The sequence below is a fragment of the Pleurodeles waltl genome, chromosome 12, assembly GCF_031143425.1.
Source record: "Pleurodeles waltl isolate 20211129_DDA chromosome 12, aPleWal1.hap1.20221129, whole genome shotgun sequence".
NCBI lineage: Eukaryota > Metazoa > Chordata > Amphibia > Caudata > Salamandridae > Pleurodeles > Pleurodeles waltl.
Window position 1 is genome coordinate 237,165,586 of NC_090451.1, and position 24,184 is coordinate 237,189,769.

The 24,184-nt window shown below is 50.0% G+C and overlaps 1 protein-coding gene across 1 annotated transcript in view; it reads left to right on the plus strand.

The window, feature by feature from the left end:
• LOC138267111 (polycystin-1-like protein 3) overlaps positions 1 to 24,184 on the plus strand; it is a 522,747-nt gene that overhangs the window by 353,042 nt on the left and 145,521 nt on the right. The window contains exon 22 of the mRNA XM_069215961.1: positions 3,572 to 3,705. Coding sequence (XP_069072062.1) covers positions 3,572 to 3,705 — 134 coding nt within the window. The remainder of the gene's footprint in view (positions 1 to 3,571; positions 3,706 to 24,184) is intronic.

Sequence of the window (24,184 nt, forward strand, 5' to 3'; positions counted from 1 at the left end):
GTCACAACGACACCAAAGAGCGGGTGAAACTAGCAGAGTAGGAAAAAAACTAATACTGTGGGATGAGTGGGTAGATTGGGTGATACAAGGCCTTTGAACTGTATGAATCGTAGTCCGTTCCCAAGCCCTTCTGATTTCAGCAGATTAGAAAATTAAGACATAAGAAGGATTAAAAGGATTTGATGAGGATCACACAATTATGGCTAGTTAGAAAAGCCAGTATACAAACACATCTATTACCCATCATCTGTCTTCCTCGTCCCACGCCTTATGAGTTGAGAAGCCTCTGTCTCCCACATAGAGGTACTAGCATGTATAATTAAACTGAAAAGAACAACATCTTAGTCCTATATTTATGCCTATTCTCCCATCACATATACCTTCATTTCCCTCCACCCTTCCTGTTTTGTTTACTGTCTTTCACAGGACTGCAAGGTACAGTTTGTATATATTTATTTCACTGTTCTTTGATTACTGTTTTTGAATTTTATTTGTAGCCCCTCTGCTGAGCATTGTAGTATCAGTGCGCTCCCCATTTATGTGCTGGGCCTGAGGTGGGGGGACTTTTATCGCACTGATTTGCAGGCAGAGGGGGGACCACATGGTGTTGGTGCTCCTTCCCCGCTTAAGTGTGTCTAGTTGAGCAATGCATGATGGGGAAAGGCTGCATATGCTGGAATTGGAGACCAAACTCTTGGGTGATTCAGGATTTACTCTCCAGAGCAACAGCATAAAACAGGACCTATCTGCTGCGTTAGCATGCTTATTCTTCCTGAAATTAGTATGGAGTTGCACAAAACTATTTGCAAGGCCTATAATGTGGTTCCTCCTCAAGAGGAAATACTGCATGTTTCAAGGGATGATTTAGAGTCCATTATTAAGCAGCAGTGGGTTCTGCCTTAAAGAAACCCTTAACAGGAATGTTGATTCAGATAGTGATATGGATGCAGGTCCTAAAGGGACACTCTCCATTCCCTGCTGTTCCCCGCTTTCTCAATATAAGGTATCAGATTGACCATTTTACTGCTCAATTTCTGCAAGTTCTGATGGTGAACGCTATTTTGTCTTCAGTGGCATCCACCTCTAATCTGGCTTTGGAGGATGCTTTTCTTCCTGATGTAGCATACAGAAAAATATGTTTACAAAAAAAAAAGAGTGTATGTGAAGGCTAATTTCTTGTTAGGAGTAACACTTATGCAGCATACACATCTCAAGTTCTTCTTAAGGACTTCCAATCCATTAAGGGCTGACTTAACTAGGGTTCTGGTTACCTTCGTATTTTAGCTAACATGAAGGTTCTGGTTTACTTGTTGTTAGATGTGTCTTTCGACTCTGTGGTCTGTTTCCTCTTCTGCTAGAGCACCAGTTCTGGGTAGAAGATTACTTTGGCTGAAGCCTTCAAAATAAAATGGAGGCTAAAGATCACTGGTACAAAAGGTACAATTTACAGCAACACAGGAAGTGCAGGAATTATTTGGAGAAGAACTGAAAGACTGTCCATAAATCAGTGAATGAACATATTCTAAAACCATTTCAATTATTTTCTATAAAGAAATCATTTTTTTGCAAAAGAGAATCCTGCAAAATCAGAGAGAGTAAAGGACTCTTGGCTGGGGACTTAGTTTGGAGCAAAATTGTAGCTTCAAACCCCACAGTCAGAAGAACATAAAAGTGACTATATGGAAGTAGGGGAAGGTTAATGAATTTCCATAATGGGCAACAATATTTCAGGATGCTTGGGCCCTCTAAATTATAAGAGATGGATATTGGAGCAATTTATATTCAATGTTCCCTGAACTTTTAGGTGGATGTGTTAAGCCACGATCTCGTGTCCTCAGTAATATTCCATCTCTCTCAATTCTAATTCAATCAGATAGCTCCTCTTTGGAGTTCTAACAATGCTTCCTTATTTCTGCATGGAGATCTTGTATTCACAAGCCTATGAAGTAGAGGCCTTCTCAAATCTATGGCTAAGGGAGTTAACATGTTAATTTCCCATATTTCTGCTCTTCCAGGAGATGCTTCACAAGATTCAGGAGGCGAGACTAACAGTGGCTCTGATAACCCCATTCTGACGCCTGTGGTTCTCTCAGATACTGCAGATGGTGGAGGACCCATTTTGCCTTCCATTAGATTCTTCTCTTTTTCAATTTCCGAGCCTATTCCTGGAGGTTTCCAGGAAATCAAGCTTGATGACTTTGAAGTTGAGTGAGAAGGTTAGAATCTTTAGGCTGCTCTAAACAAGTTGCATTAGAAATTCAGTCATCCAGAAAATCATCAACATTAGCCTCATATGATAAACATTGAAGGTCATTTAAAGGCGATGTTCAGAAAATGTTTCAATCCTTTTGGACCTGGCCTCATCGTCAGTAGCCGTCCAGTGGGCAGCATTACAAGCTTTCAGGTGACAGATGATTTGACTAAAGTCATTCCTCTACTTTCTGATCTCCTGAGACATTTCGGACCAGAAAACCAGTAGTCCCTAATTCAATACCAGCTTGGGATCTCTCAGCTATTTTGAAGGGTGTGCAGTAGACACATTTTGAGCCATTATAGACAGCCACGTTTCCATAGTTATCAGCTAACATACCCTTTTTATTAGACATCGCCTCAGCTAGGAGTTTAAAAGAGTTAGGCTTGCTTGTAATTATCAGGAAAGAGTATTAAATATGGATAAATAGAGTGGAGTCGGGACCATACCCAGAGTTTGTGCCAATACATTTTCTAGGGTGATCCTTTCTCAGGAGACAGTATTACCAGTTTTTGAATCAGCAGATGTTACAACAACTGCATTAGACGTCAAGAGTTTTTTTTTTTTTTTAACATACATTGAATGTAGCAGATCCTTTAGAGACTCTAGTGCCCTTTGTTGTTACTTATGATGCTGCCAACAAAGGCAAAAAAATCAAGTAGGTTGGTGAAGCTGGCAATTCTGCAAGTAGACAAGTCAGCCAATGTTGAGCCCTCACTAAATGTCCAAGAATTATGTACCAGGTCAGTCTTGGCATCTTGGGCAGAAGCTGGTGGAGCATCCTTGCTTGAAATATGAAGGGCAGAGACTTGGCCAAACCCTCAAACATTCGCTAAACATTATAGAGTTGATTTAAGTCAATCCTCAGAGAGAAATTTTGGTTCTGTGATCATGAAGTCAGCAATGAATTAAAGTGATATATTTATAAATATATACTTTTTCAGCATAATTTTTTTAGTTGGTGCAAATTATTATGCCTATGGCATCCTCAACTCTTAAGAACTGGGACAGATGATGGATTAACCGCTAACTGCAGCCTCACAGGGGATCCAGTCTGTCAGACAGTCAGGGGAGCTGATGTGATAAGCTGTGCCCCAACTTTACTCACATTTTAGCTGGTAGTATTGGGATATAGTCCTGCCACCCTGTGTCATAATCTCATGATTTCCCAATCCACCCTTTCTCAGAAGAGTGTCTGTGTTCAAAGATGGCTCTCTTTTTTAAATGACTGACTATAAATCTCTGTATCTGCTGCCTTTGTGCGTCTCTGAGTTACTAATCAACCTCTATTACTCTTGCCTTCCGCTTGTTGTTTTCCAGTGTTCTTGGCTATATTAAAGAGAGCGCCTGGCTGGATCGCCTTAGCAAGGCAATCTTTGTAGAGTTCAACATTTATAACGCCAACGCTAACCTCCTCTGCGTCACCACGTTAATACTGGAGACCAACGGCATTGGTAAGTGCATTGCCAACAACAAAGCTGATCCTGTTGTGCCCAACGCCTAAACCACACTGTACTCTGCCAGGGTGCAACGCAGGTCCCTGCAGCCCGAGAGGTGTGTCTGTTGGCAGCAGGTGATGGACTCATCAGGGTTCCCCCTTGAAACCAGTGACTGTGAATTTCCTTGAGATATGGGAGACTCAGGCTTCCCTCATCACATTCTGCAGGGTGGATCTATCATTTTGCATAACGCCTCTGTCCTCAGTCCTAAACATCAATATCTTCTCCACAGTTTCACTCATAGAACCCGGAATTTGTAACACCACATGCCTAAGCAAGAGCCCACCTAGTTTTATGTTATGCACCCAGTCTAAACTTTTAGTTCTGTGTACATTTAAATGTAAGTGGTTATCCGTACTGTCCTATGCACTAGATACATAGAGCAGTACTGTGAGGTAGGTCATACAGAGACCTACAGAGCAGACAGAAAAGGAGGTCTCAATTTCTCACCGAGGTGAAGTGTGTTCTTTGAACTTTTTGCATGCAACTGCAAATCTTGGTGTCTGCGTACCTAAATACAAAATCTTTATCTAGATTTAATGTACATACAGTTTCTTACTCCAGATGTCTCCACCATGCCTAAGTCATGCTCCCCGTATAGACAGACACATTCCTATATAAAACATCTCAGTCACAAATAATGTTTCAAATAATTCTGTGTGCACTATTCCATTCTATTATTTGAGTGTAGGCAAACGTTTTAGAGTTGGCCTGTTGCTCTGTAATTCATTAACTACTCATAAAGGTCCTCTCCAAGTCTCATTTATTTTGTTCATGATTCCAAGAAGTAGATATCCACCCACATTCTTAATTTCATAAAGAGCATTAATATTTCAGTGCAGTGTGAAACCCTTTTCATGATTTTAATAGCTTACCTTCACATATACCTCTATTTTCACAGACATTGACACCAACAGTGTCCATAATGGCAGATTGCCTTTTCACTGAATTCTAGGGTTCCTTGCTCAGTGAACAGTTTTAAAGACATCTCACCAGCATTTCAGTGAAGCTTCACATGATAGAATTACTACCCCCTTAGCCTATTTTAAGCTCTCTGAGCCATTACCACGCATGCCATTATCACACATGTGATATAATATGTTGTAAAGTAATACACTACATATTGCATAACATAATGGATCTTTACCAAGCATTTTTGTGGTAATTAATATGTAAACATATATTACAGGGGACATTGACAGGGGATGGTGCACAATGTCACCGAGGTCTGCTAACCTCTGTGCAACATGTTCTCTCTTCTTCAGTACATCCCAACAAAGGCATCAGCATGCTTCCAGAGTGTGAGTTCTTGTTTATTCCAAAGGCCAAAAGCTCAGCGTGTTCCAGCTATATACTAGCCTTGATCACGATAGCAGATCCCACGTTGAGTTTCCCTTATGCACACCACCCCATGATGTTTCCCTCTGTGGAGATGGAAAAAATACTTAAACAATTAATATTTTTTCAAGAATTTCTTGTGGTCTAAATGATGGTCTGCTATATATATAACAATTCTCTTTTCCAGAGCCTTTGAACAAATTGATGTGGGTTGCGCACTGGGGTGTTATTCATGATGTGCAAATTGTTAGTTTTGTTCAGTCAGCATTTGAAAAATTCAACAAGTACAAGGTGATCTGCCAAATTAGAATGTATTCAGGAGAATGTAACTGAGACTGCAAGAAATACTTGGAAAAACTATGAGTTGTTTGGAGTTGTTTGAGTATTCTTTCTATTTCTACTAAGGGAATGATCACATGATGTTGCACATAAGGGAAACCCAGCAGGGTGTCTGCCATAGTGAGCAAGGCTGATGTATAGCCAGAAAGCATTGAGCTTTTGGTCTTTTGGAATAAACAAGCACTCACACTCTGGAAGCCTGCTGATGCCCTACTTGGGACATATGGAAGGAGAGTGACTATATATATATACATATATATATATATATATATATATATATATAAAACACCTGAAAATTAAGGGATGTTATAGTTAAGAAATATAATTTTTTTTAAAGCATCAGAAATTTACTGAACAAAAACAAAGGTTAGAGGAACATTATAGTTAGGCTCGGATTTTACACACACAAAACCATAGAGTTTCAGCATTTATAGTTGAGCTAACCATATCTTGCACCCCTGTAATGCACTGCTCACATATTACTTCACTCGTGACATGGTCAGTGACATCACTGATGACATCTCCAATGACATCACTGATGACATTAATGACATCATTTAGTAAGGATAAGTGATCATAAAAGTTTCTGAGACTTAAAAGATATATACTCAGCTACAGCATAAGTTACATTACTATTCTTTCTGTGCTACTAATGAGTGATAGTATTTCTAAAATATGTTATCTATAAACCCATTTTTAAAGCGGTTGCACTGTTTATGAGCAAACTAGCCTCTACACAGACACGTGTCCCATGCTGATATATGTGAAAGGTAGTGCTTTGCGACAGTCTAAGCTGTTTATTGAGACTTCACTTCACAGTGATGGCTCATTATAGTTATGCTTTATGACCTGTTTCCTTAGCCCTCTCTCCTTTGTGATGAATAACTGTAGTAGTAGAAGACTGCAATAAATTCATCTGTCACTAAGACCTTTCTCTAGTGTGATGACACTCATAACAGCCTGACTTCTCTCCTCACTCCTTTCTTCAGGATAAAGAATAATTTTACTAGTGGTTTGTGACAGAGTGGCCTGTCTGGTAAAACCTCTTTACTGATCGTATATTGTAGTGGTGTAGGAAGTTGGCTCTGTATGTACTATTTGTACAAAGTAAGAAATAGCATGCAATTGTTCAGTGCAGGGCTGACTGGTCTGTGCCAGCCTGCTGCTGAGAGACGAGTTTCTGACCCCATGTGGTGAGGGCCTTTGTGCTCTCTGAAGACAGAAACAAAAGCCTGCTCTGGGTGGAGGTGCTTCACACCTCCCCCTGCAGGTACTGTAACACCTAGCAGTAAGCCTCAAAGGCTCAGGCTTTGTGTTACAATGCCCCAGGGCACTCCAGGGCACTCCAGCTAGTGGAGATGCCCTGGACACAGCCCCCACTTTTGGCGGCAACTCCAGGGGAGATAATGAGAAAAACAAGGAGTCACCACCCACCAGTCAGGACAGCCCCTAAGGTGTCCTGAGCTGAGGTGACCCCTGCCTTTAGAAATCCTCCATCTTGATTTTGGAGGATTTCCCCAATAGGAATAGGGATGTGCCTCTTTCCCTGAGGGAGGAGGCACAAAGAGGGCGTATCCACCCTCAAGGACAGTAGCCACTGGCTACTGCCCTCCCAAACCTAAACACACCCCTAAATTCAGTATTTAGGGGCCCACCAGAACCTAGGAAACTAGATTCCTGCAACCTGAAGACGAAGGACTGCTGACCTGAAGCCCTGCAGAGAAGACGGAGACACCAACTGCTTTGGCCCCAGCCCTACCGGCCTGTCTTCCCACTTCAAGAAAAACTGCAACAGCACCACGTCCCCCAGGGTCCAGCGACCTCTGAACCCTCAGAGGACTACCCTGCATCTAAAGGACCAACAAACTCCCAAGGACAGTGGCCCTGTTCCACAAAGACTGCAACTTTGCAACAAAGAAGCAACTTTTAAAGACAACACGTTTCCCGCCAAAAGCGTGAGACTTTGCACTCTGCACCCGACGCCCCCGGCTCGACCTGCGGAGAAACAACACTACAGGGAGGACTCCCCGGCGACTGCGACCCTGTGAGTAGCCAGAGTTTACCCCCCTGAGCCCCACCAGTGACGCCTGCAGAGGGAATCCAGAGGCTCCACCTGACCGCGACTGCCTACTTCAAAGAACCAGACGCCTGGTAAAGACACTGCACCCGCAGCCCCCAGGACCTGAAGGATCCGACCTCCAGTGCAGAAGTGAACCCCAGGTGGCCCTCTCCCTTGCCCAGGTGGTGGCTACCCCGAGGAGCACCCCCCTTGCCTGCCTGCTTCGCTGAAGAGTCCCCTGGGTCTCCCATTGAATCCCATTGCAAACCCGACACCTGTTTGCACTCTGCACCCGGCCTCCCCCGTGCTGCTGAGGGTGTACTTTTTGTGCCGACTTGTGTCCTCCCCGGTGCCCTACAAAACTCCCCTGGTCTGCACTCCTATGACGCGGGTACTTACCTGCTGGCAGACTGGAACCGGGGCACCCCCTTCTCCATTGAAGCCTATGGGGGTTATTACAACTTTGGATGAGGTGTTAATCCGTCCCAAAAGTGACGGTAAAGTGACGGATATACCACCAGCCGTATTACGAGTCCATTATATCCTATGAAACTCGTAATACGGCTGGTGGTATATCCGTCACATTTGGGACGGATTAACATCTCCTCCAAAGTTGTAATAACCCCCTATGTGTTTTGGGCACTGAGCTGCTGGTGTGGTAACTTTGGGGTTGCCCTGAACCCCCAACGGTGGGCTACCTTGGACCCAACTTTGAACCCTGTAGGTGGTTTACTTACCTGCAAAACTAACAAACACTTACCTCCCCCAGGAACTGTTGAAAATTGCACTGTCTAGTTTTAAAATAGCTTATTGCCATTTTTGTGAAAACTGTACATGCTATTTTGCTAATTCAAAGTTACTAAAGTACCTAAGTTAAATACCTTTCATTTGAAGTATTACTTGTAAATCTTGAACCTGTGGTTCTTAAAATAAACTAAGAAAATATATTTTTCTATACAAGAACCTGTTGGCCTGGAATTGTCTTTGAGTGTGTTCCTCATTTATTGCCTGTGTGTGTACAACAAATGCTTAACACTACCCTCTGATAAGCCTACTGCTTGACCACACTACCACAAAATAGAGCATTAGAATTGTCTCTTTTTGCCACTGTATTACCTCTAAGGGGAACCCCTGGACTCTGTAAGTACTATTTCAAAGTAAGAAATAGCATGCACAGAGTCAACTTCCTACACCCTGCATGCAACAACAAAGCATGGACACCCATCACCAAAGCATGGCCACTGCACATACCCATACACCCCCCCTAAACCACCATCACACAAGGTCCCACACAGGAATGCAAGCACTGCGGTACACGGCCACCCACCGATTGCACACCATGGCACACACAGATGTAATAAACATCCTTTTATACCCCTGCAGGACCCCTACCCAACGTCACCGGACAGGAGGGTCCACACATGTCTACACCAGCAACAGAAGAGGCCCACAGTGATGACAGCAGCTCTGTCCAACAGATGACCAGCCCGGCCCATCGGTAGGCTCATGGGAGCCTACCACCAGTCCCAGGAGACGATGGCAACAGTACTGGCCAAGTTTTAGGAGACCCAGCGCCTGCAGGAGGAACAGTATTTGGGCTTCAGGGAGGAACTCAGATCCATCAATTCCACCCTGGGCACCATTGTAGGGGTGCTGAAGGAAGTACTCAACACCAGGAGGGACACTGTGGCACAACAAGGGGCCCCTGACACTGGCCTGGACGATGAACTGCCCACCACCTCTGCTGGCGTTAGTGGACAGGAGGCACCGCCACAGGACCACCACACCAGCACCCCACCCCCTGCAGAGGGAGAACCACCCCGCAAACGGTCCCTGAGATCCAGGACAAAGACAGAGAACGATTCCAAGACCCCCGCCAAGAAATGAGACCACCCTGAATGTCATCTTTCTGTCCCACTTTGTCACCCTGTCCATCCTCAAGCTGCCCCAGCTCCACTTCCTATACCCATTTGGGAAATGCACCTGTGAGACTAATAGACTGGACTCTGCCATGGACATTTCTCCACCATCACCCCTGACCATTTTAAACCCCCTCCAATATTGAGCACTTAAATAAACACCCTTGACGCACAAAACAATCTAGAGTCAGTCTGTGATTTCGAAATAGTGTATTAACAATTACAGTGGCAAAATGCTATATCAAATGTAATGTCAACATACCTATGTCACACAGCTCTAGTCCATGAGGAAACAAAGCAGATGTCACCCAGTGGGACCCACATCTGTGAAATCGTAAGGAAAAGTGACAACTCAGTGACCATACACTGGGTGAAAAGGACAGACAGTAGAGAGGTAGTAGTGTTCAAGTACATGTAGTAGGCAGGTTTGTATTCTTACCTGTGTCTCACTGGAAATATTGCAGGATCACCGAGTTCCTGTTGTCGATGTCCTCTTCTTCTGCTTCCTCGTCTTCACTGTCCACAGGCTCCACAGCTGCAACAACACCGCCATCTGGACCATCCTCCTGCAGAAATTTGGCCTGTATGAGTGTTGAGGCAAGGCCTAGGTATGTGTGACGCAGTTAAAAATTAAGCCATGTGGGCCCCTGAAATGGCTGCTGCCTGACCTGTAAAGTGGGACAATGGGATGTGAGGTAACTTCGTTTGCATTGTACACTGTCGCGGTAGGCGGTCGAAGACCGCGGCGCAATGCTGCATTGGTTAACATTGGACCCTATGGGTCCCAGGAGCCAATGACGATGTACGCCGGCGGTGACGGTACGCACCGGCGTGGACGTGACCGCCATTTTCTATCTGTTCAATCACTTGATACCTGATCTTCGACAGGAGAGGACCTACACTGCAAGTGCTGCTGTGACCTCGGTCTGGAAGAGACAATGGCTCATGCGTCTGGGGAAAAGGCCCCTGCCTTCACATCAGAGGAGTTGGAGAAACTCGTGGATGGGGTCCTCCCCAGTACACGCTACTCTATGGTCCTCCAGGCAAAACAGGTAAATACACTGGGAGCATGCTGTATGGGCTATGCCTGTGTGGAGTGGGGTGGAAGAAAGATGGAGGGGGGAGATTGAGGCGTGCATGAAACGATGGTGAGTGCATGTGCATCATGGCAAGGGTAGGGATGGTGGCCAATGACTGTGACGGTGCAGTTGGTAATAACTTTTCTTTTCCCCCTGTACAATTCATGTAGGTCAGCGCCCACCAGAAAAAAGATATTTGGCGTGCCAAGGACGTCCGGACCCTGGGGGGCTACCACAGACGGAGCACCCACTGTGATAAGAGATGGGAGGACATTCGCCGCTGGAGCAAGAAGACGGTGGTAGCCCAGCTGGGGAAGGCCTCCCAACGTGGGAGGGGTGCCCATCGCACCATGACCCCCCTGATGTTCAGGATCCTGGCGGTGGTGTACCCGGAGTTGGATGGGCGCTTGAGGGCATCACAGCAGCCAAAAGGGGGTGAGTATACTCTCATTCTGCTGATTTTGCACGCTGTGGAGGTGTCTGGGGGGGGGGGAGGTAGGCGGTGGGATTCCCTAGGCCAGGGCAAGTGTGCTAGTTAGGTCCCATTGTTCTGGCAGACCCTGTGGCACCCCACCCCACCTGTGTACAGTGCCAAGTACACCTAGTCAGGCTCCTGAGTCATCCTTGTGTGCAGATGTCGGCCATAGCCTTGTAGGCCATGTCCCAGGGATTGAACAGTGGACACCAAGTGCGCGGCGTAGTGCAGGGGGCTTCTGTGTCTGTCGTGTCCGCTAACGGTAGCGGGAATGCATGCACTCAACATGTCTTTCCTCTGTCGTCGTCCCCCTTTTTGTGGTCTCCCTGTTCTTGTGTACATTAGCATCATCAGGTGGAGGAGCAGTGGCACCGGAGCAGGAGGGAGCTGCGTCCCACAAGGCCCTGGAGGGCGACACTACGGACTCGGAGCTCACCAGTGGGACGGCGGGTGAGGGGAGCTCCACGGCAGGGACAGGAGCTGACACCAGTGACACAGACTCGTCCTCTGATGGGAGCTCCCTTGTGGTGGCGGCAACATCTGTGCCCCCCGCATCTACAGGTACAGCCGCCACCCCCCCCTACTAGCACCGCCCTCCCAGCAGCCCCTCAGCCTTTGCCCCGTGACCGCTCACCCAGGACTGTGGGCATCACCTTCGCCCCAGGCACCTCAGCCCCTGCCCCAGTCACCCCTGCTGCTCTCAGTGAGGAGGCCATTGACCTCCTAAGGTCCCTCACTGTTGGGCAGTCTACCATTTTGAATGCCGTCCAGGGTGTAGAAAGGCAGTTGCAACAAACAAATGCATTCCTGGAGGACATTCATTCTGGTCAGGCGGCCCTTCAGCGAGCTTTTCAGACTCTGGCCTCAGCACTGATGGCAGCCATTGTCCCTGTCTCTAGACCCCCCCCTCCAACTTCCTCCAACCAGACCCAATCCCCTGTACCTCAGCCTATCCCAAGCACACCTTCAGACCAGCATGCACACACCTCAACACACAAGGGAAGCTCTGGCAAACATAAGCACCACACATCCCACAGGCACTCACGCAAGCATCACACATATGCAGACACACCAACCACCACTGCCTCCACTCTGTCCCCCTCCTCCTCGTCTCCCTCCTCCCTCCCAGTCTCATGTACACTCACACCTGCATGCACTACATCTACAGCCACTACTTCCATCACCAGCACACACACCACCACACCCCGCTCATGTGCAGTCACCACCCCCACTGCCATTCACACGTCCCCTGTGTCCTCTCCCAGTGTGTCTGTGATGCCACCTCCTAAGATACACAAACGCAGGCACACACCCACCCAACAGCAATCCACCTCACGACAGCCTCCAGCGCATGCTCCTTCACCCAAAGTCACCAAACAAACACCTCCTACAACCTCTTTCTCCACTCCCAAACCCCCTCCAGCTACGCGTCCCAGTGTTCCCCAAAAACTTTTCCTGTCCAACCTTGACCTCTTTCCCTCACCTCCCCCACCCCGTCCGTCTCCTAGGGCCCAACTCTCCAGGTCCCAACCTAGCACCTCAGCCACAACATCTCCGGGACCAGTGGTGCCTGTAGTCACCGGAATCTGGAATGCACCGGCCACCAGGGCAGCCAGTGTGGCACGGAGCCACAGCACAGACAGTCCCCCACCTGTCAAGCATCAAAAGTTGGCCAGTGCCCGTCGGGAGAGGGGGAAGACTCCAGCCACCAAAGCCGCTCCCAGGCGTACAGGTGGGAGTGTGGAGTCAGCTGCGACACCTTCCAAGGTGGGGAAGGGCCACAAGAAAGTCAGCAAGTCTGGGAAGAGCAGCACGGCGGAGAAGACCGCCAGCTTCCCCGCTGCCCAGGAGGCCACCGCCACCAGCCCTGCTGCCCAGGAGGCCACCGCCAGCACCAGCCCAGCTGCCCAGGAGGCCACCGCCAGCACCAGCCCAGCTGCCCAGGAGGCCACCGCCAGCACCAGCCCTGCTGCCCAGGAGGCCACCGCCAGCACCAGCCCTGCTGCCCAGGAGGCCACCGCCATCATCCCCGCTGCCCTGGAGGCCACCACCAGCCCAGGTGCCCAGGAGGCCACCGCCACCAGCCCTGCTGCCCAGGAGGCCACCGCCAGCACCAGGCCAGGTGCCCAGGAGGCCACCGCCAGCACCAGCCCAGCTGCCCAGGAGGCCACCGCCAGCACCAGCCCAGCTGCACAGAAGGCCACTGCCAGCACCAGCCCAGCTTCCCAGGAGGCCACCGCCAGCACCAGCCCAGCTGCCCAGGAGGCCACCGCCAGCACCAGCCCAGCTGCCCAGGAGGCCACCGCCACCAGCCCTGCTGCCCAGGAGGCCTTCGCCAGCACCAGCCCCGCTGGGCCATGAAGGACCGCCAGCACCAACCCCGCTGGGCCATGAAGGACCGCCAGCACCAGCCCCGCTGGGCCAGACAGGACCGCCAGCACCAGCCCCGCTGGGCCTGACGGGACTGCCAGCACCAGCCCCGCTGGGCCAGACAGGACCGCCAGCACCAGCCCGCTGGGCCAGACAGGACCGCCAGCAGCTGAGTCACTGCAAAGAACCCCGCCGTAACAAGCACCGCTGAACAGGGCACCGCCCCCACAAGCACCGCTGAACAGGGCACCGCCACCACAAGCACCGCTGAACAGGGCACCGCCGCAACAAGCACCGCTGAACAGGGCACCGCCGCAACAAGCACCGCTGAACAGGGCACCGCCACCACAAGCACAGCTGAACAGGGCACCGCCGCAACAAGCACCACTGAACAGGGCACCGCCGCCACAAGCACCGCTGAACAGGGCACCGCCGCCACAAGCACCGCTGAACAGGGCACCACCGCCACGAGCACCGCTGGCCCATGAGCGCCAAGGGCACTGACGCTACTGAGTCCGTCACGAGCAGGATGAAGCACTCTGGGCACAAAGCCCCCTCCAGAACCAGTGGAGTATCACATCCACTACCTCTGTCCTTGGCAGGATGAAGCACTCTGGGCACAAAGCCCTCTCCAGAACCAGTGGAGTATCACATCCACTACCTCTGTCCTTGGCAGAATGAAGCACTCTGGACACAAAGCCCCCTACAGAACCAGTGGAGAAAGGCATCCACTTGAGAGACTGTGGTTTTGCACTCCCCAGTATGTAACATTGGAAAAACCACCCACTGTAGAGACTTGAGAGACTGTGGCTTTGCACTCCCCAGGATGGAACAGTGGGCAACCCACCCACTGTAGAGACTTGAGAGACTGTGGCTTTGCACTCCCCAGGATTGCACAGTTGGCAACCCACCCACTGTAGAGACTTGAGAGACTGTGGCTTTGCACTCCCCAGGATGGAACAGTGGGCAACCCACCCACTGTAGAGACTTGAGAGACTGTGGCTTTGAACTCACCCAGGATGGAACAGTGGGCATGTGGCCCCCTCGTGGATTTGACGTTGTGCACTCAACCAGCTGAGGTGCCCCACCTTTCTCTTCCCCCTGAGGTCACTGTTTTATTGCTATCTGATGCCCCTGCAGTGTTCTCTCCGTCATGTTCGGGGATTGAGTGTGGGCCTCGCCCATACCATGTGGGCCCAGTGTTCCACGGACTTCAATGGAGCACTACCTGGACTACTATTCTTGGTGTATATTTTGCTTATAGTGTGTGTGTATATATATTTTTGCGTACTGGGTTTTAATATATTACAATGGTTTCACTCATTTTCTTTGGTCTTTGCATTCTTCCGGGGTGGGTTGCGGGGTGTAACTGTTATGTATCATGCTGTATTAGTGTGTGTGTTGTCGTGGGTGGGGGTGTTGCGTATTGCGTGTGTCCCTGTTTTTTCCCTCCCCCTCCCCTGTGTCGTAGGTGCAGTACTCACCGTGGTCTTCACCGCCGGCGTTCGTGCTCCTGGTAGAGGAGCAAGAAGATAAGGGCTGGCAGGATCTGGAGCTCGGGTTCCATGGCGTCCTGATTCTTCGTGGGGTGTGTAGAGGTGAGTGTTTTCCCTTCGAAGTCCTGTTTCCGCCGTGTTTTTGTCTGCGGTGAATCCGCCCCGGAAAATATGGCGGGTGGCGGATTGGTAGGTTGCGATACTGTGGGCGGTACATTGTCCTCCGCCTGTCTGTTGGCGGTGACCACCAAGCTGTTTGTTTGTACCGCTATGGGGGGTCTGAGTGTTAAAGTGGCTGTCTTTGTTGGCGGTTTCCGCCATGGTCGTGATTCCATTTTTTTCCACCGGCCTGTTTGCGGTTTTATCGCCGCTTTAACACCGACCGCCAGGGTTGCAATGACCACCATAATGTCTCTTCATAATTCAACAAAATGTATTTCATTAACATGTGGAGGCTTTGACCTTAATATGTCACATTATGAGCGCATTGAGAAGTACTTATTAGAAGCGATAATTTTTAAACATAAACTGGAACAAGTTACTTAGCTTTGCTAATACCTTATCTAGTAGAGACTATCAAGCCACAGGTTCCTTACTTGCGAACTTTTTTGGTGAGCAGAACCCCTTCATGCCAGTAGGTGGCATCGTTCAGCTCTGTGCTGCATCGTCAGTGCTAGATGTGAAGAGTACAGTACCTACATAGGGGCCACTCAAGCAGTCTGCCGTCAGCTTCTTTTCACTACTTTCCACACTAGAACCACCGAGCTGCGGGAGATACTGACCACTGGTGCGGTAAGCTAGGGCCCTTAGAAGGAGAGCAACCCTTAAGTTTGAAATCTTTCAGAGTGGGTGGTACCACCACTTGATGTTGGTGGTGCCAAGGGCACCAGAACTGGATTGATCGCCAGTTAAAGTGGAGGTTGATCAACCAAAGTAGTTCCAGAACTGTTAATGGATCCTTGGGACCGGACTGGCTCCAACAGTGAACCCACCAGTGGAAGCCCAGTAGTGCCCTGTAGGAAGTTGGCTCTGTATGTACTATTTCAAATTAAGAAATAGTGTGCACAGAGTCCAAGGGTTCCCCTTAGAGGTAAAATAGTGGCAAAAAGAGATAATTCTAATGCTCTATTTTGTGGTAGTGTGGTCGAGCAGTAGGCTTATCAGAGGGTAAGTGTTAAGCATTTGTTGTACACACACAGGCAATAAATGAGGAACACACACTCAAAGACAATTCCAGGCCAATAGGTTTTTATATAGAAAAATATATTTTCTTAGTTTATTTTAAGAACCACAGGTTCAAGATTTACAAACAGTACTTTAAATGAAAGGTATTTCACTTAAGTACTTTAGGAACTTTTAATTATCACAATAGCATGTACAGTTTTGGCAAAATTGGCAATAAGCTATTTTAAAAGTGGACACAGTGCAAGAATCAACAGTTCCTGGGGGAGGTAAGTAAATGTTAAGTTCACAGGTAAGTAAAACACTTACAGGGTTCAGAGTTGGGTCCAAGGTAGCCCACCGTTGGGGGTTCAGGGCAACCCCAAAGTTACCAAACCAGCAGCTCAGGGCCGGTCAGGTGCAGAGGTCAAAGTGGTGCCCAAAACACATAGGCTTCAATGGAAATAGGGGTGCCCCGGTTCCAGTCTACCAGCAGGTAAGTACCCGCGACTTCGGAGGGCAGACCAGGGGGGTTTTGTAGGGCACTGGGGGGGACACAAGCAGCCACAGAAAGTACACCCTCAGCGGCACAGGGGTGGCCGGGTGCAGAGTGCAAACAGGCGTAGGGTTTTCAATAGGAATCAATGGGGATACCCAGGGGTCTCTTCAATGATGCAGGCAGGCACAGGGGGTTCCTCGGGGTAACCACCACCTGGGCTAGGAAGAGGGTCGCCTGGGGGTCGCTCCTGCACTGGAGTTCAGTACCTTCAGGTCCTGGGGGCTGCGGTTGCCGTGTGGTTTCCAGGCGTCTGGTTCCTTGAAGCAGGCAGTCGTGGTCAGGGGGAGCCTCTGGACTTCCTCTGCAGGCGTCACTGTGGGGGCTCAGGGGGGTCAACTCTGGCTACTCACGGGCTCGCAGTCGCCGGGGAGTCCTCCCTGTAGAGTTAGTTTTCCGCAGTTCGAGCCATGAGCGTCGGGTGCAGAGTGGAAAGTCTCACGCTTCCGGCGGGAAACGTGTGGTCTTTAAAAGTTGCTTCTTTGTTGCAAAGTTGCAGTCTTGTTGAACAGGGCCGCTGTTCTCGGGAGCTTCTTGGTCCTTTTAGATGCAGGGCAGTCCTCTGAGGCTTCACAGGTCGCTGGTCCCTGTTGGATGCGTCGCTGTTGCAGTTTTTCTTGAAGTGTGGAGACAGGCCTGTAGGGCTGCGGCCAAAGCAGTCGTCATCTCCGTTTTCTCTGCAGGGCTTCAGGTCAGCAGTCCTTTTTCGTCTTCAGGTTGCAAGAATCTAGTTTCCTAGGTTCTGGGGTGCCCCTAAATACTGAATTTAGGGGTGTGTTTAGGTCTGGGAGGGCAGTATCCAATGGCTACTGTCCTTGAGGGTGGCTACACCCTCTTTGCGCCTCGTCCCTGAGGGGAAGGGGGCACATCCCTATTCCTATTGGGGGACTCCTCCAAAACAAAGATGGAGGATTTCTAAAGGCAGGGGTCACCTCGGCTCAGGGCACCTTAGGGGCTGTCCTGACTGGTGGGTGACTCCTCCTTGTTTTTCTCATTATCTCCTCTGGACTTGCCGCCAAAAGTGGGGGCTGTGTCCAAGGGGAGGGTATCTCCACTAGCTGGAGTGCCCTGGGGCATTGTAACACGAAGCTTGAGCCTTTGAGGCTCACTGCTAGGTGTTACAGTTCCTGCAGGGGGGAGGTGTGAAGCACCTCCACCCAGAGCAGGCTTTGTTTCTGTCCTCAGAGAGCACAAAGGCTCTCACCCCAGGGGGTCAGAAACTCGTCTCTCAGCAGCAGGCTGGCACAGACCAGTCAGTCCTGCACTGAAGGATTGGTTAAAATACAGGGGGCATCTCTAAGATGCCCTCTGTGTGCATTTTTTTAATAAATCCAGCACTGGCATCAGTGTGGGCTTATCATTCTGAGAAGTTTGATACCAAACTTCCCAGTATTCAGTGTAGCCATTATGGAGCTGTGGAGTTCGTTTTTGACAAACTCCCAGACCATATTCTGAATATGGCCACACTGTACTTACAATGTCTAAGAATAGACTTAGACACTGTCGGGGCATATTTCTCATGCAGCTATGCCCTCACCTGTGGTATAGTGCAGTTTTTCTAGAAGTGGGGAGACAGGACGGTAGGGCTGGGGCCAAAGCAGTTGGTGTCTCCGTCTTCTCTGCAGGGCTTCAGGTCAGCAGTCCTTCTTCGTCTTCAGGTTGCAGGAATCTATCTTCCTAGGTTCTGGGGGCCCCTAAATACTCAATTTAGGGGGGTGTTTAGGTCTGGGAGGTTAGTAGCCAATGGATACTAGCCCTGAGGGTGGCTACACCCTCTTTGTGCCTCCTCCCTGAGGGGAGGGGGGCACATCCCTAATCCTATTGGGGGAATCCTCCATCTGCAAGATGGAGGATTTCTAAAAGTCAGAGTCACCTCAGCTCAGGACACCTTAGGGGTTGTCCTGACTGGCCAGTGACTCCTCCTTGTTTTTCTCATTATCTCCTCCAGCCTTGCCGCCAACAGTGGAGCCGTGGCCGGAGGGGGCGGCATCTCCACTAGCTGGGATGCCCTGTGGCGCTGTAACAAAGGGGGTGAGCCTTTGAGGCTCACCGCCAGGTGTTACAGTTCCTGCAGGGGGAGGTGAGAAGCACCCCCACCCAGTACAGGCTTTGTTACAAGCCACAGAGTGACAAAGGCACTCTCCCCATGTGGCCAGCAACATGTCTGGCGTGTGGCAGGCAGGCAAAACTAGTCAGCCCACACTGGAAGTCGGGTATGTTTTCAGGGGGCATCTCTAAGATGCCCTCTGGGTGTATTTTACAATAAAATGTATACTGGCATCAGTGTGCATTTATTGTGCTGAGAAGTTTGATACCAAGTTTTCAGTGTAGCCATTATGGTGCTGTGGAGTTCGTGTTTGACAGACTCCCAGACGATATACTCTTACGGCTACCCTGTACTTACAATGTCTAAGGTTTTGCTTAGACACTGTAGGGGCATAGTGCTCATGCACTTATGCCCTCGCCTATGGTATAGTGCACCCTGCCTTAGGGCTGTAAGGCCTGCTAGAGGGGTGACTTATCTATGCCATAGGCAGTGTGAGGTTGGCATGGCATCCTGAAGGGAGTGCCATGTCGGCTTAGTCATTTTCTCCCCACCAGCACACACAAGCTGGCAAGCAGTGTGTCTGTGCTGAGTGAGGGGTCCCCAGGGTGGCATAAGACATGCTGCAGCCCTTAGAGACCTTCCCTGGCATCAGGGCCCTTGGTACCAGGGGTACCAGTTACAAGGGACTTACCTGGATGCCAGGGTGTGCCAATTGTGGAAACAAAGGTACAGGTTAGGGAAAGAACACTGGTACTGGGGCCTGGTTAGCAGGCCTCAGCACACTTTCAAATCATAACTTGGCATCAGCAAAGGCAAAAAGTCAGGGGGTAACTATGCCAAGGAGGCATTTCCTTACACTGAGGATAGCGTGGGGTCCTTCTCTGTGTTTTCGATCATGACTACCACTGCCTCTCATAGGGAGGACGGCGGCGTGCCGGACTGTAATGCCTTGTTACAGACCTCATGTAGTCTCTTAGCTAGGAGATCTGTATGTTTGTGGTAAACTTCCGCAGGCAACCTATTACTGCCCAGGGTTTTTGCTGTCTTTTGGGGTTTAATCGCCACCATTACCTCTTCTTTAGAAAGCGGGGTGTCCAGCGCGTCTCTGGAGTCCAAGTCTATATGAGGGAGTGGTATATTTTTCAGACATTCTGATATAGTCTCTGGTAGTGGAAGTGATCGCTCAGCATATACTTCACATAGATGGGTGTAGAACGCCTTGTTAATTGCTTCTGGGTTTGTACTTGGGCTCCCGTGTCAGCATGGAGTGACAATACTATAGGGTTGGGGATTCTCTCTGGACTACTCTAGCTAACAGTGCTCCTGTTTTATCTCCCTCCGTGTGTAGCTGCTGCCTATAAGCCGCGTACTGGTGTTTCTCGAGGCAGCAACAATCTTCCAGTAGGTTGGTGCACGCTGTATGCCTTGCCATACGGGGCAAGGGGGAGCGCTGACTCTAAGCGACCCAGCTCTTTGTCATGCACCTTGATGTCCTGCTCTAATTGACGTTAAACCCCACAGGACGTGGAGACGCAGACCAGGACAGTTTTCATGGCTTCTCATTTGAGGGTCTGCTGGCGGTTGAGCCCCAGTTGTCGGTGGAGTAGTAGGAATGTGAGTCTTGAACCGTCTGTCCAGATGGGGAATCTGCGAGGGCCTCCACTTTGAGCCGCCACAAGGTTATGCCCGGTGATCTGGTTCTCCACCCAGGTTCAGCAAAAGAGGCGAGTGGTCTGAGAGGTACCTGAGCAAATATGTGACATCTGTCATTCCCATTGCTAACACGGAGGGCACAAAGCAGGAATCTAGGTGGCTAGATGTACGTGTCATTGGAGTGTAGCAAGAAAGCAGTTACATCGTAGGGTGCCTCTCACACCAGATGAACGTGGAGACTCAGGCCATCTATTACATCTCAGACTGTTGCGGTGAGACGGAGTTTCTTATTAAGGTGGGGGTTCCCAGTCAAGCTCCCCATGCAGGACACAATAACAATCTCCTTCAAGAACCACCTCCGCCCCTATGAAGTGTGCCGCCTTAGCCAGGACGTTGGGGAAAACGTTTGAGCACTCATTATTGGGAGCATAAACATTGATAAAACATAGTTCCTGACCATCTAGGGTCCCATGGAGTATGAGATATCGCCCTTCCGGGTCCACCAAGTAGGTTAGAAGTTTAAACGGCACCCTGGGGCTAGCCAGCTAAGCGTCACGGGTGCATAGCCGGAGTACGAGATGGCATAAAGTTGCCCCCTCCAGGGCTTACTCAGGTTGGGGATACAATCCCCCCCATACATGCGTCTTCTGAAGGAATGCAATGGCAATCTTGTAGCGTTTCAAATAGGCGAACAGTCATCTACGTCTCTCAAATTGGGCTAGATTCCGAACATTCCAGGTAATCAATTTATTTGTAGCAACAGCCATGCTCTGTCCAGTTCAGCAAAACTCCACTCAGCCCACCACAACTGTCCATCTCTCAGCCACAAACATGCAGACTCCATCAATCCTCCCCAGTGGTTGCAGACATACCAAGGCAGTACCAAATTACCCAACAATATTTTAACAGCATGGCTAACATGTTCCCCTAGATCCCCCCCACCCTGTGGGCAAAGTGTCCCACACACCCAGTCTAAACCTAGACAAGATGGGTGTTAACAAATCCCTCCCCATACCTTAACGTCAATCAGGTGAGACAAACAGTAAATAAACAACACTCCCACCCAATCACATGTTACATCTTGTGCTCCACAGGAGGTTAGGTCATCAGGGGAAGGTGTAAGGCCAAAGCACTCAAGCCCGCCCCTGTGTCACCAGCCTCTAAGAAGCGGCATCTCCGTCGGCGCATACATGTTGGTTAAGAAAAGATAAGAACACATCATTGCAACAAGAGGAAAAGTCAAGACGATCAACTCACAGTGCATAACTATTCTCTGGAGCTATAGTATTCATCATGGTCGAACTGTGTCTCAGCACAGGGAGGCCAAGGGGAGATGCAGGCAGATCACGGACATAGGCTGTTCTCTGACCCACAGTGAGTTCTGCGTCAGCCAAGGTTTAGACCCGGGTCCAGTTTTTATCGCCTGGTCCTCTTGTCAGTCCTGGGAGTTCTCCAAAGAGTCTGGTACCACCTCCACAGTTTGCAAAGTACCATCAGGGCCTAACACTGTTCTCTCTGATCCCCGACCTCCATCAACATTTCTCCATCTGCCCCAACGTCACCTGGGGTGAGGTAAGTGGTCTTGTGTGGCAGTCTGAGATGAGTCAATCTGGGACGGTTCTTGAGTGAATCTGTTTCCCTACGAGTCTAGTCAGCCATTGACATTGTCCGTGGAAATGAAAAAGAGGGCCTTCCCCTCGTATTGGACTCTCAATTTTGCTGGGAACATGAAGCTGTATTTCAGGTTGAGGGTGTGTAATCGATTCTTAATGGATATAAAGGTTTTCCTCTGTTCATGCACACTTTGGGTGTAATCACGGTAGACAAATATAAAAATGGCCCTCGAACAACAAGGAACCTCTTATACAGGTGTTCTGAAGGATTGTGTCTCTATCACGGAAGTTGAACATACAGGCGATGAACGCCTGTGGCGGTGCCGCAGGTCTTGGTGGCAAGGCAAGTGTCCTATGTGCCCACTCAATTATGAAAAACCTTGACAGCTTTTTGGTAAGAACTGTTGTTGTTATCCTGTCTTCCAAGAATAACTCAGAGGATTCTCCCTCTGCCTGCTCTGGAGACCCCACAATACGTAGATTGTTCCGGGGGGGGACCCTTCCTCTGAGTCTTCCATGCGATCATCCAAATGTGTTGTCTGTTTTTGCAGGAGTGCTAGAGTGTCTCTGAGGGTACTGACCTCCCTCTGTGGGTTACTTACATCCTGTTTCGTAGTAGTCACTTGTTTTGTCACTTTACATAGGTCAACCCACAGCAAGTTGATATCGATAGATACAGAGGCAATCTTATGTGCCAACTCTTCATCGGATGTTTGAACAGGAGCCATGAGGTCTGTCCGAGAGGGACCTGCCTCTGGTTGTATCCCTGCACCGGCTGGCCTGGTCTAATCACACATCTGGTGTTCTACAGGGGGTGGCTGCGTGTAATTGAATATTTTATTTGTCTGGGAGGCTTAGTGTGCCGCTTTTTCCCCATGATGGAATGTTTCTGTCACTGTGGTTTAGAGGCCCGGGTGCTCCCAGTCCGGGGGGGATCGGTGATTCCAACAGTATTCTCTGTAGTAGGATCGGCTGGATCAACTTGTCTTGGCATATCGCTCTCGCTGACCACTGGGCCCCAACCCTCTCAGTGACCTTCAGCCCACAAAGTTCCTAGGAAGCCATCTTGCGATTTCCATGCCTATGCTGTGCACTCTTTTTAGTCCCAACAGAACGTCCAGCAGCAGGGGTCAGAGACCCAGAGGGAAGGCCCCACAGGGTATGGGTGCATGAGTCTGTCCTGCTGAGCTCCCCAGGTCCTCATGGACATTCAAAGGCGGTTCACAGGCCCCCGGAAGTAGGCCACACGAGCCTAGATGCAGAGGGCTGTTGTTACGATGGGGCCCTAGGCTGTCAGTGTTCCTCATGCACGCTGCCACTCTGGTGTCCAGGATATGGGACCTGTCCGGCTAGCCGGGGTCGCTGGGCTCCTGGTGCTCACCATGAAGCCTATGGATCTCCCTTCTGGTTCCGGGCACATGCCACCCTGCTCCCACTGGGCACACGTAGAAGCTCCTGGTCTATTCACCTGCCGTCCCTCTGCTGTCACTATGAGGAGGGCGTAGCATGCAAAGGTAATCAGTTCCATTATGGTGTCTGTGGAGCCCCTCCGTCTAGTGGGGGGGGGGCTCTTGCACTCACCCTCCCGCACCACTCGGGCCTGTACGTCTCCTGGGCTTCTCAGATGCCCTGTACTGGTACTCACCGGGGTTCACCCCAAGATCCATGGTTCATCCTTCTTGGTTCTGTGCACCAGCAGCCCCACACCCACTGGGCACATGTAGAAGCCCCCAAGGAACTCACCAGGCCGTCACTTTGCTGTCACTGTGGGGAGGGTCTGCCATGCGAAGGGACCGAGAATGGTGTCTAAGGGGTCCCTGCAGTGAGGGGGGCCTCCTGCGCTTACCTACTGCAACATATGGGCCTGCATTGGCTCCTGGCCAGGATCGCGCGGTCTCGGGCCTGCCACCTCATACAGCAGCCTAGTGATTGCCCTGTTTCTCTGCCTTCTCTGTTGTTAGCGTCTCAGATCGGGTCGGGCGAGGATGTCCGGGAGCCCTCTTCAGTTGTCACGCTCTGTCTTGAGCGGACCAGCAGCCCCCGTTCCCCTTCATGGCATCTCGGCAAGTGGGGCCATTGGGTCTCACTGAGCCCTGGTGGGGCGCCACTACTCCACTGCAGGTCCACCATCCCACCCCCCACCCAACTGTTTGGGGAGCAGGCCTACCTCTCACAAACTCAAACTCAGGCCCGCTCAGTCCGTCCATGATAAGTTGGTGGCTGGGGCCTTGCCCGAATCATGCATGAATCAGCTCCGACCCAGAGTCAGAGGGGTCCCTTGCAGCACTGGGTCTGGAGGGCAATGCCACAGAGTCTGGGGGTCGATTCC